The sequence below is a fragment of the Engraulis encrasicolus genome, chromosome 6, assembly GCF_034702125.1.
Source record: "Engraulis encrasicolus isolate BLACKSEA-1 chromosome 6, IST_EnEncr_1.0, whole genome shotgun sequence".
Classification (NCBI taxonomy): domain Eukaryota; kingdom Metazoa; phylum Chordata; class Actinopteri; order Clupeiformes; family Engraulidae; genus Engraulis; species Engraulis encrasicolus.
Window position 1 is genome coordinate 56000082 of NC_085862.1, and position 12500 is coordinate 56012581.

The 12500-nt window shown below is 46.3% G+C and overlaps 1 protein-coding gene across 1 annotated transcript in view; it reads right to left on the reverse strand.

Moving 5' to 3' along the window:
- Positions 1-12500, reverse strand: part of kif1aa (kinesin family member 1Aa) — a 124139-nt gene that overhangs the window by 50803 nt on the left and 60836 nt on the right. Inside the window, exons 16-24 of the mRNA XM_063202003.1 lie at positions 11169-11248; positions 10375-10481; positions 8757-8837; positions 8129-8306; positions 7265-7337; positions 6969-7065; positions 6424-6572; positions 5838-6016; positions 4964-5101 (exon numbers count right to left, since the gene is read on the reverse strand). Coding sequence (XP_063058073.1) covers positions 4964-5101; positions 5838-6016; positions 6424-6572; positions 6969-7065; positions 7265-7337; positions 8129-8306; positions 8757-8837; positions 10375-10481; positions 11169-11248 — 1082 coding nt within the window. The remainder of the gene's footprint in view (positions 1-4963; positions 5102-5837; positions 6017-6423; positions 6573-6968; positions 7066-7264; positions 7338-8128; positions 8307-8756; positions 8838-10374; positions 10482-11168; positions 11249-12500) is intronic.

A 12500-nucleotide genomic window follows, 5' to 3' on the forward strand; every position in this document is an offset into this window, starting at 1 on the left:
AGGTGTCAACAAGCCATTGGGAAAACATGATTTCAAGACTTGAAGGTTTCTAATGTCACTGTACAGGAACAGTACAACAACGATAAAAGGCAACATATTGTGGTAGTTCGTGTGCACTTGTTCTATCAGCATAATTTATAAGTCATTATTTCTCTATGTAGGGTCGACTAATAAAGTGACCAAAGTGAGCAAAGCGACCTGTCAAGCTAATATTATGGTAATGAGCTATGACATGGTTTGATGAAAACCAATCGGAATGTTCATATCTCCGAATGTCCAAGGCTGGCAAGCCAGAGACATTATGTGTTTAGCTAAATTTAAGACATCAGTGTCACGTCCAGAGCTCGGCTACTCGGTAGAGTAGGTCATTTCTGGTTTATGCGCAGCTTATGAGTCTAAATCGATATGCGCATTGGTCTCAAGAGCTAGCTTGGCCCATCGTATGGAAAAGCCTGCATGCAGATCCCCTGTGTGTGCTTGAGAGTGAGAACATACGTTCCTCTGCAGCTTCTGTGTCTGTGTGTCTCTCTGTCTCTGTTGCATAATGGTGGTGTGTGTGTGTGTGTGTGTGTGTGTGTGTGTGTGTGTGTGTGTGTGTGTGTGTGTGTGTGTGTGTGTGTGTGTGTGTGTGTGTGTGTGTGTGTGTGTGTGTGTGTGTGTGTGTGTGTGTGTGTGCGTTGCTCTACGGGGCATAGCGGGATGATTCCTCCATTCTGTCACTGCTCTTGTACTCCTCATCAGTCTTTCCCACCATAAAGAACCCTTTAAGCGCACACATGCACACACACACACACACACACACGTCCTTGCAGCACACTAGTGTCACAAGAGGGAAACCTTTGCGTGTCACTGGAAATGTGTTCTCATAAAACACATACACGCGCACACACACACACGCACACACGCACGCACACACACACACACACACACACACACACACACACACACACACACACACACACACACACACACACACACACACACACACACACACACAAGGCCCTCACTTACAGGGGGCGTCTCCCCATATCCTCCCACTCTCTCTCTCATGCGAACACACACACATACACACACACACACACAAAAGGAACTACTGGGTCGAAAGGGGGACACAATAAAGACTTTATGGCGAGTGTGGCGTGTGCGTTGCGTGCGGAGGGACTGTATAGCGAGTGTGGGAGTGTATTTTATAAGTACATGCTCTTAGTCTATTAGTAAAGCCCATGCATAGGCAGGATGTATGAAGGACGTTTACATGCAGCGCTCTAAATTTACTTTTACTTTCATGACCAGCCAAAATGGCTAGCATAGGTTAATCTTACTAGCCAAACTCACACTCACTAATGGGTCAAAGTGGCTAGTAAGCTTTATATTCTACCAGCCAAACTGAATTTTCACCAGCATTTGACCGGAGGGTGGGTGTTAATTTAGAGCCCTGATTGCATGTAAGGAAGAGGATGGCTGTTTGGAATGTGATATTTCACACTAATCTAGGGACTATAGGAACATGAGCAGGTGTGTTTGTGTAGCTGCTGAACAATATATCATAGAGGTTCTCGGTTGACACGTACAGAACACCTGTGTACACAATATACATTTGCACGTGTGTGTACATGTGTGTGTGTGTTTGTATGTGTGTGTGTACCTAAATGTGTGTCCTATACAAATTTCCTCCTCCTAGTATGTACGCTGGTGAGCGTGTCTGTGTATCTCAGTGTGAAAGAACTAGTTTCTTCCTCCTGTGTGTGTGTGTGTGTGTGTGTGCGTGTGTGTGTGTGTGTGTGTGTGTGTGTGTGTGTGTGTGTGTGTGTGTGTGTGTGTGTGTGTGTGTGTGTGTGTGTGTGTGTGTGTGTGTGTGTGTGTGTGTGTGTGTGTTTATCTCAGTGTGAAAGAGCTAGTTTCTTCCTCCAGCTTGCTCCCAGACCTCACCAACCGACCAATCGACCAACCAACCAACCTGCCCACTACACTGAATATGGGCGAGCGCTCGTAAAACGGATCCGTGCCGTCACTGGCCCGTACGCCGCTCGCCCGCGCCTCCTCTTCCTCCTCCTCCTCCTCTCCCCCCAACTCCGAGCTTGGGTCGTCCACAAAGATATCATCCTCCTCCTCATCATCCTCCTCCTCATCCTCCTCCTCCTCATCAGACAAGATGTCTTCCAGACTCCCCGTGCCCATCTCCTCCTCCTCCTCCTCCACATCGCCGCCGGCAGTGGGCCAGGGCTGGGCCAGCTCGGTGAGGTCAGAGCTGGGGTTGGACAGGGTGGGGGAGGGGGTGGGCTCGCTCATGCGCTGACTCATGCACGCGTGGAACATGGGGTTGCTATAGCAGCCATCGCATGGGGAGATGGAGGGTTGGATGGAGAGGAGTGGAGGACGAGAGGAGAGGAGAGGATGGGAGGATGGTGAGATGGAGGAGGAGGGAAGGAGAGGATCAATGGATTAGGAGGAGAAGCAGGGGAGTTAGCAGGAGAGGAGAAGGGAGAGGGGAAAGTGGGAGTAAGGGACAAGGAGAGGAGAGATGGAGAGGAGTGGAGCACGGTTAGTAAGAAAAAGAGAGACACAAACACTGGTTGAAGTGTTGACAGAGGCAGAGAGGGGAGTCTGCTTCATACCAGTGTTGCACAGGACAGGTCTCTGTTACCCTTTTCAGGTCAACAGAGAACCATGCTGGTGCCTGTTCCCAGACCTTAGGGAACCGAAAAGCTGATACTCGATTTCTTAGTGAACCATAGACAGACAGTGTCATTAGTAACTAAGTCAGCAACTAACTTGGTTGCAATGCAATTTTCTATTGGCAACCTACTAAGTTGCTAAGTGCTAAGCAACTATGCTTTTGAGAAACGGGGTCCAGGTCTATGCGGGTCACATGCAGTAAACATTCACAATGCGGCCTTTGGTTTCCAGTGTGATTGGTGCACCGTCTGCCTGAAAGCACCTTGTGTGGGGTCAAGCAGGGAAACCGTGAGCTATAGAAGTTGTTTCTTCAGGTGTCTGCATGGCAGCTTTGCTGTGGAACTGCTAGGTGCTAGGTGTACCGTAGGCCGGGGCTGTGCAGGTCTGTGTGTGACAGAGGTGGCCAAAGTAAAAGTAGAAGTAAATTGATGGTGTACAAGCACAACACTAGCACATGGTATTACATAGCGGTTAACCAGTTATTCCATTGTACCAAATGAGGTGGATAGACATTGTTAGTGAGTTGGAAGGAAACTATGACAGGTTTTGTTTTTTACTTCTACTTTGGCCACCTCTGGTGTTTGGGAGCTAGACTAAAGCTGTGGAACTAGTGTGTGTGCAGTAGGGATGCAACTTATCGATTATTTCATTACTTTTTAGTTGATTGACCGAGTTGATCAATTTACGATTAATTGATAAGCAGTACCCCCCCCCCCCCAAAAAAAAGGTTAAATCTAGAAATTTTAATTAATTTCTGTTTATATCCTTTAATCCAAAGGTGACTGAAATGTTCCCACTATTCACACCCCTCCTCACATGCACTTTGACATGCCCATTTCACCTGGATCTCTAGCCAGTTGAGTTGGCAATAGTTTTTAAATGTTTTAATCGTCTAAACTTGATTTATCGATTAATTGTTGACATCCCTAATGTGCAGTGAGTGGTGTGGTTCAAGGTGACCTTTTGGGCTTGTGGCCTTCGTTTGAGTGTTATCCAGACAGCTATTGCTAATTGTTTCATAATATAAATAAAATCAGCAAATGCTAGGAGCAAAACATTGATGAAGCACAGATGTCTTCTTGGTTTTTTTTTATCTTATTTTATTATCAGGGTGTGCAATCCTCTGATGATAAAGATGTAACTTTGCATCAAAACCTTAGTCACTAATGTGCACCTTAAACAACACAAAATAAATCAACATTCAGAAGACATCTTTGCTGCACCAGCGTTCAATTCCTTCTGCATTGCCTCTGCCCTGTCATGAATATACAGAAAAGTTTACTTGCAGGCATACAGGCAATGTTCTTCTTTGTTCGAGAAAATGCCAGTTCCTGCGGTCATAACTGACTAAAGAGAGATTTACGAATCATAAATAAATGATTCAGCAAATATCACATGTGATGTGATGCATTAAATATGCATTTGGCCATATGCGGTCATCACATATTATTAAATATGCATACGGTCGCATGTGGTAATCAGATATGAGGCAATATGTCAGATGTCCTCCATAGGGACACATGCACTGCTGTTCATCTTGCAGACAGACAGGGCCATCAGGGGATGGTGTGTGTGTGTGTGTGTGTGTGTGTGTGTGTGTGTGTGTGTGTGTGTGTGTGTGTGTGTGTGTGTGTGTGTGTGTGTGTGTGTGTGCGTGTGTTCAGTCTCCATATTGTATAGGGAATCTAATGATTATTACAGAAAGGTTACATCTACAGCAGAAAAGTCATTTTCACGCTTCACTAGTAATTAGTGCATGAGGGACTGGGACATGCACCTGCAAATCCTACATGTGTGTGCGTGTGTGCGTGTGTGCGTGTGCATGTGCGTGTGCGTGTGTGCATGCGTGCGAATGCTTGTGTGTAGTCTCATCCATGTTCCCCATGGGGTTGGGAGTAGCATTAGCGTTAGCATTAGCGTGGCCTATGGTCTCCACCCAGCTCTCAGCTAATATTTGCCCGTCCAACAAAATTCATTGACATCATCACTGGAGCATGATTTTTCATCGCTGTAGACGTGTGCCATTGGCAGGGATAACTCAGCAGGGGGTGAAGGGTGGAGGGGTAGGGAGGCACTGTGTGCACCCCGGGCCCATTAGAGGTGGTCACAGTCACACACATAGCCATAGAATGGGTTCGTGCCAGTCAGTGCTCTCTCTCTCTCTCTCTCTCTCTCTCTCTCTCTCTCTCTCTCTCTCTCTCTCTCTCTCTCTCTCTCTCTCTCTCTCTCTCTCTCTCTCTCTCTCTCACACACACACACACACACACACACACACTGCATGCCTCACCTGCCCACCAGGCGGAACCAGGGGAATCTGTCGTAGAAGGGATCTCCACCAGTGAGCGCGCTGTCACACTCCTCCAAGGCCGGGTTGGGCACCTCCGCTGCCCTGTCGTACATCTCACGCATCAGCTCCAAACGCTGCCTGCAGGGGGCAGCACACATTATTATGATTAATACATTACATTACATTACATCAGTGTTTTTCAACTACTGTACCGGGGACCACTAGTAGTGTGGTGAGACATAATCTGGTGTGCCGTGGAAAATGATAGAATGACTGTTCATTATTAATATGAACAATTGGGTTTTGCCTTTCCATTTTGCCCTCGAAAAAGAGGTTGAAAACTACCGCCTACTCAGGATTGGGCTTTCACATATTTATCTGATTTTCCACACATTACATTCTGGGTTAACTATTACTAGAACATGCCTGCAGGGGGAGCCAGAGACAATGATATGAGAATGCTGATCCACTGTTCTCCCTCAACACTCTCTGATGATGGTTTACATTATCAGAAGAGCTGGTTTCACACATTTTCTCGCTTCACTAGTTATTAGACACTGGTAATTGGACAATGGTTCCAATAGTGTGTGTGTACGTATCTCAGTCTCTCCCATGTTCAATAGTGAGTGTGTCTATACCTGAGTTTCTGCAGTGTCCTGTAGTGTCCGTCTCTGTGTGTGTGTGTGTGTGTGTGTGTGTGTGTGTGTGTGTGTGTGTGTGTGTGTGTGTGTGTGTGTGTGTGTGTGTGTGTGTGTGTGTGTGTGTGTGTGTGTGTGTGTGTGTGTGTGTGTGTGTGTGTGTGTGTGTGTGTGTGTGTGTGTGTGTGTGTGTGCATGCATGCGTGCCTGCATGTTATGTGTGCATGTGTGTGTACCTGAGTTTCTCCAGTGTCCAGTAGTGTGTGGCTCCGTTCTTCTGGTCCTGGACCTCCACGGCCACGATGGTGCGGGGGAAGGGATGCCTCTCGCGATCGCGGCCCGTGTCAGGGGGTACCAGGTCAGGGGGCAGGGGGGAGTACAGCGTGTCTGTCAGCAGCACAAACTGGAACTGGACCTGGGGGGGAAGTGGGGCACAGGGAGATGTGTCAACACTGTACTGCAGTGATGGGCAACCTGGCTTCATTAGCTACAATCCAGTGCCACGTATTCCAAATGACCTGGTAATACCTGTTCAATTCACCTTTCGCAAAAGCCACGCCCCCTAGTTACTTGTGTTTTTGTTATGTTGCTACGTCCGTCAAAAACTTAGAATCAGGCACACGTTTTGGCTGCGTTTCATAGGCAATGTGTGTACTGCTAAAGTGTGTGCTGTTAAAGCAGCATTGCCCCATAGCAGGTATGCAGCTGTGTGTGTGTGTGTGTGTGTGTGTGTGTGTGTGTGTGTGTGTGTGTGTGTGTGTGTGTGTGTGTGTGTGTGTGTGTGTGTGTGTGTGTGTGTGTGTGTGTATAGTATAGGCCTACCTTCTTCTTGAGTTCCACACTGATAGCGTTGGCCTCCTTGAGGAAGATGGCGTTACCCCATAGCAGGTCTCTGAGGGAGGTGAACTGGTAACACCTCCACCTACGGAAGCCCCAGAGGGCCAGCTCCGTCTCACGCTCCGTCCATTGGACTACAAAACGCAGAGAGAGAGAGAGAGAGAGAGAGAGAGAGAGAGAGAGAGAGAGAGAGAGAGAGAGAGAGAGAGAGAGAGAGAGAGAGAGATCAATACAGCAAATTTTGCATGTTAAGCGTGTAAACTAATGCTAACAAATATTTTTAGCATGTTAACCCTTTCATGCAGACCCTCTGTTACAAATGTACAGTAGTTACAGTAGTAGTAGGACCTCAACAGTAGTACAGTAGTTACGCCTTTTCAGCAAATAGAATGTGTGATCGCCGGCAATCCCATCTGCATGCTTATAACATTGGTGAGATTGTGGCTATACACTGCACTATAACTCTATAATAACTGTAGTGTGAATAGCAATAACTCTGCAATAACAATAATCGTGAACTCTAATCTCACCTTCCTCCTCTGGTTCCTCGTCCTCCTCGGCCACATCAGGGTAGCCCCCCTTATTATCCACCTGCTTCTGGAGAGCCTCCAGCTTACTCTCATAGTCCTGGAGGAGGAGGAGGAGGACAGAGTTAGTGTGTGTGTGTATGTGTGTGTGTGTGTGTGTGTGTGTGTGTGTGTGTGTGTGTGTGTGTGTGTGTGTGTGTGTGTGTGTGTGTGTGTGTGTGTGTGTGTGTGTGTGTGTGTGTGTGTGTGTGTGTGTGTGTGTGTGTGTGTGTGTGTGTGTTTGTGTGTGTGTGTCTCACCAGTCTCTGTTGCTCCAGTAGGTTGTTGGCCTCCTCTCTCTCACGGCGATACTGATCCTCCAGCTCCTGCAGCCTGGAAACACACAAGGACACACAAGGTCATGCAAGGACACACAAGGTCAGGCAAGGTCATACAAGGTCAGGCAAGGTCAGGCAAGGACACACAAAGTCGTGCAAGTCATTAGGTTCACAAGAGGTTACATACACAGTGGATCTGCAAGGACACACAAAGACACAGATGGACACAGAGGTTTGATCACACGAGGTCACACAAGGACACCCAAGTTACACAAAGACACTATTATGACATATTTCTTAAACAGCTATTTTTGATCTCTGTGTGTGTGTGTGTGTGTGTGTGTGTGTGTGTGTGTGTGTGTGTGTGTGTGTGTGTGTGTGTGTGTGTGTGTGTGTGTGTGTGTTTGTGTGTGTGTGTGTGTGTGTGTGTGTTTGTGTGTGTGTGTGTGTGTTTGTGCAGTGCTGCAGAGCAGAAGTGCAAATGGAAGAAAGAGATCACCTCCACTAATAAGGTTCCACCAAAACCTATCTTTATCCCTGCCCACTCATGCCCACATTGCCCCAAAGTATGTGGGTCCAGGATTGGCCTCTTTGCCCATCTGAAGACCCACAAGGACCAAGAAGGAGGACAGACATACTCGACCACGAGTGTCCGCCGATGATGATGATGTGTGTGTGTGTGTGTGTGTGTGTGTGTGTGTGTGTGTGTGTGTGTGTGTGTGTGTGTGTGTGTGTGTGTGTGTGTGTGTGTGTGTGTGTGTGTGTGTGTGTGTGTGTGTGTGTGTGTGTGTGTGTGTGTGTGTGTGTGTGTGTGTGTGTGTGTGTGTGTGTGTGTGTACTGCGTACCTCTGGTCCATCTCCTGCTTCATGTCTATGCCCTGTTTGTCCAACAGCTCTCTCTGTGCAAAGGCCCAGTCGACGGGCTCCGCGGGGGTCTCTGCTGGCGTCTTCTCCCGCTCGGCGCGTGCCTGCTCTGGGTGGTTGAAGCGGAACACGTGGCTCTTGCCCAGGATGATGCGGTTACCTGTGGACATCACACATCAGTAAATAAATAGGAAACAGACTAAATCTCTAAAACACTCATTAAAATGCATTAAGTTCTACCTTATTCCTTATGCAGATGTTGAACACATACTGTAAGCAAGGGTGCAAGCCGCATCAAGGTGTCAAAAGTTAAGGTAGATTCATGGTTCAAGTACAACACTATCACATGACATTATAAACTGTATATAGCTGTTACACCATTTACTACATTGCACCTAATGAGATTGAGAGACTGTGTTGTTACTGAAAAAAACTAAAAACCCAAGAGTTATTTCACTTTTACTTTTACTTTTGACACCTCTGGCACATGCTGACAATGTGTGGCTTCTATTATATTAGCCATAACTTCTCTTCCATTGAGTGTTATCATTTATTATGTAGCATGGCAGTAGACGAAACATATTTTTAAAAGTCATGGCAGTAGACCAACCTGATCTGAGGATGGTGGGCTCCGTGACTAGTTTGCCGTTGACGTACGTCTCAGCGTCCTCACATGGCTCCAGGATCACAGCTGTCAAGGCACGTCACAAACACAGGGTAGAGACATGTCATTCAACCAGCCACATCAGAGCCAAGACCCATGCCATAGGGCTTGAAAGTGACGTCACATCCTGTGATTTCATGGGACCTCAGTGTTTTTTGGCGGAAAATGTAAGCATGTAATCCAATAGCAGTATAAAAATGATATTTTGATCCACTTGGAATTGTGCCACAAGCTTCACATATGTTGTTTCTGATATTTTTGTACAATTTTTCATGCAAAACACCAAACGATTTAGAAGGGTGTGTTTCTTCACATTTTTCATGTAGACGGCCTTCGAACAAAATATTGATACTTATGCATGAATAATCTATATTTGGCTCCTTAAACAGCATATTTGTAGCCCAGCGCATATAATAACTGGAATCAGAAAAAAAAAGATATTCACCCGCTACCATACTATAGAGTTCTTCAGTAACGCGGAAGCATGTAGTAGATTGTAGTCTTTCATGTTAGCATTTAAGGACTTCCTGGTTCGTATCGGCTTCCGGCTTCCATTGGGAATGAATAGGGGCCAGTTTCAAATAAGCTCCGAGTGCAAGCACGCGCTTAGCGAACCCCCGCAAACTGTCGAGGGTGTTAAAAATAGGCTGTAGGTATGACATGGTTGATCATTTTGTGTCAAACTTCGACATAAATACGATGTTGCGTCCATATGCTAAACCCGGAAACTTTTGGCGACTACAGAAGCGGCGCCGGCATGTACGTGCGGAGGGTTGTAGCCATGGCAACCAAAGGAAAGTATGTAGTTCGGAAGTTTTAATGATCAGAAAGGGGTTAGCAATATTGAATTAAAATCGTCATGATTCAACATGTGAATACACCAACATGATGATACGATCCGTTCCACTAATGCGAAAGGGATGCGGGGACACGCTAATGTTCGTTGTTGGCGTGCAACTTATATTTTTGCCAAACCTGAATCTCTATGGCGTTTTGCAATGTAAAAAATCGCCATGGAACCGGTAGTCCAAACGCCGCATACAAGTTGACGTCAACCCTGAAGAGCTCTATTAGATGGTCAGCTAAGGTCCGTGAAAAGCGGAACTAAGGGTGTAGGACTTTCAAGCCCTATTAACCCAGTGTAAGACACGCCCCCCTGTTATAAAGATGCTGTTGTAGCTGAGATACCTGTGGTTCTTACTGACACAAATACAAACACAATACATTGTTGCTGTCTTATATAAAATCTATGTAGACTATATGTTTCTATGTAGGGCCTATGCCATATAGTTAAAGGGACCTCATCATAAGGCTTGTTCTCTACACAAGTGGCCCAGTAGGACATGGTCGTTGTTATAAGTTAGCTGTTACCAGAATGGCAATGACCAAGTTGTAATATATTACTAAAGGCTCTGTGCACTATCATAGTGATGTAGTACTGTGGTAGTGACGTTTTTTTCAGTGACTATTACAGTATTCCACTGGTTGGACGGTCTGCATTATGGGACTATGGAAAAAAAGTAACTACACAGGAGATTGTGTGCACTCTGTGTCTCGGTCTCACCTTCCCCTTGTGGTCCAGTGGTGCTGGTGAATAGGCAGTGCTCATCCTTGATGAAGTGGCCACTCAACACGATGTCCTGACGACTACTCGCATCCTCACGACCGACCCTGTAGTAACACACACGCACGCACGCACGCACGCACGCACGCACACACACACACACACACACACACACGCTCACACACACACACACACACACACACACACACACACACACACACACACACACACACACACACACACACACACACACACACACACACACACACACACACACACGACAATATGAGGCTATGGGCTCTTTTGTAGAACACTTCCTGATTCTAGCTACAGCTACACAGATGGCAGACAGCAGGCTAGGTCTCAGTACCCCAAGGGAACACTGACATCTTAAATAAAAATAAAATACCAAAAATACCAACAGCAAATGCCACCAACACTGGCACACACACACACACACACACACACACACACACACACACACACACACACACACACACACACACACACACACACACACACACACACACACACACACACACACACACACACACACACACACACACACACACACACACACACACACACCTGACGTGATGCCATCTTGAATGTGACGCGCACACTCACCTAGGGATGCCATCTTTGATATACGTACACTCAGTCTCATGATGCAATCTTTATAACCACCACCCCCCACCCCCCCCACCCCACACACACACACCTTGTGAGGTGTCACACACGCATGCACCCACAAACACTTGCACGCACTTACACACACACACACACAGACTCACCGTGTGATGCCATCCTTGATGTAGTACAGGAGACATTCAGACATCAGCGGGTCCTCGTTCAGATTCACCAGATGGGGAGTCTACACATGGCAGCAAAACAACAGTAGCACAGCAGTCATTTACCATTACAAGAACCCTGCACATTATAGTAACAATAACAGAAGAAACGCACACAGACACACGGCACTCCCATGCTTTCTCCTAAGAGAAGAGAACAAAAATAGCACATTAGTTATTTTAGCATTAATCGGCCCAACATATTAAAGGAGAAATCCGGTGTGAAATAGCTTAAATAGCATTAAAACGTGATGCTAAGCGCTGACTTTTTCCACATAGCTCACCTCCATTCGGCTCCATGCATTCAGAATTCCAGCGCTAGTTAGCTGATGCTAACATTGGACTTCTGTTTTGAGTAACTAGAGTTGATATTCTAAATGCAGGGGACGTATGGAGGTGAGGTATGCATAAAAAGTTAGCGCTCAGCATCATGTCTTAACACTATATAAGCCATTTCGCACCGGATTTCCCCTTTAACACGGATAGAGAGATGACACACACAGCACGCCCATGCTTCAGAAACACTCACGTCCTAAGAGGAAAAAAATGTTTAAAACAAGGGTGGGTGCTGAAGAACCCCTGACAATAGAGAGATGAGGTCAGGAGCAGTCATCATGCCTGACACGCAGGAGAAACCACACAAGAGCTTTTGTCACCAGGGGAGTTTTGTCACCCCCAGGGTCTTGTCATCCCCCAGGGTTTTGTCACCCAACCGTTGTTGTCAGCCAAGAGTTTTGTGGTGACAAAACAAGGTGAGAGGACACTCTGCATGCAAGAGCTCAGAGATCTCTGAGGAGGGAAAGACAGGGGAACCACGAGACCTCTTCAGACTGATATAAGAGTCAGTGCTTTTGCCTAATCCTGCATCTAATGTTGAACTTAGCACAGAGCCTGTGTTATAACCTTACTGTCACTAAAATTGTAATAGCTATGTCTTAATATGTTACTTAATGCTCTCAGTAATGTCATCAAGTCAAGTCAAGTCAAGTCAAGTTTATTGTCAATTTCTTTACATGCACTGGTCATACAAAGAATTTGAAATTGCGTTTCTTGCTCTCCCATGCAGACATAGACTAATCTAGGTAAGGACATACACAGTATAGACATAGACAGTACTCATACATGGACATAGACAGTATGGACGTAGACATTGCTCATACAGACATTTAAAGTGCAAGACTGGACAACAGAAGACGTGTAGAGAACATGTCATAGCAATGTTGTCATAAAGTAGTTAAGTATTTTCAGCAAATAGTGAATATGCCCGCCGGCAAT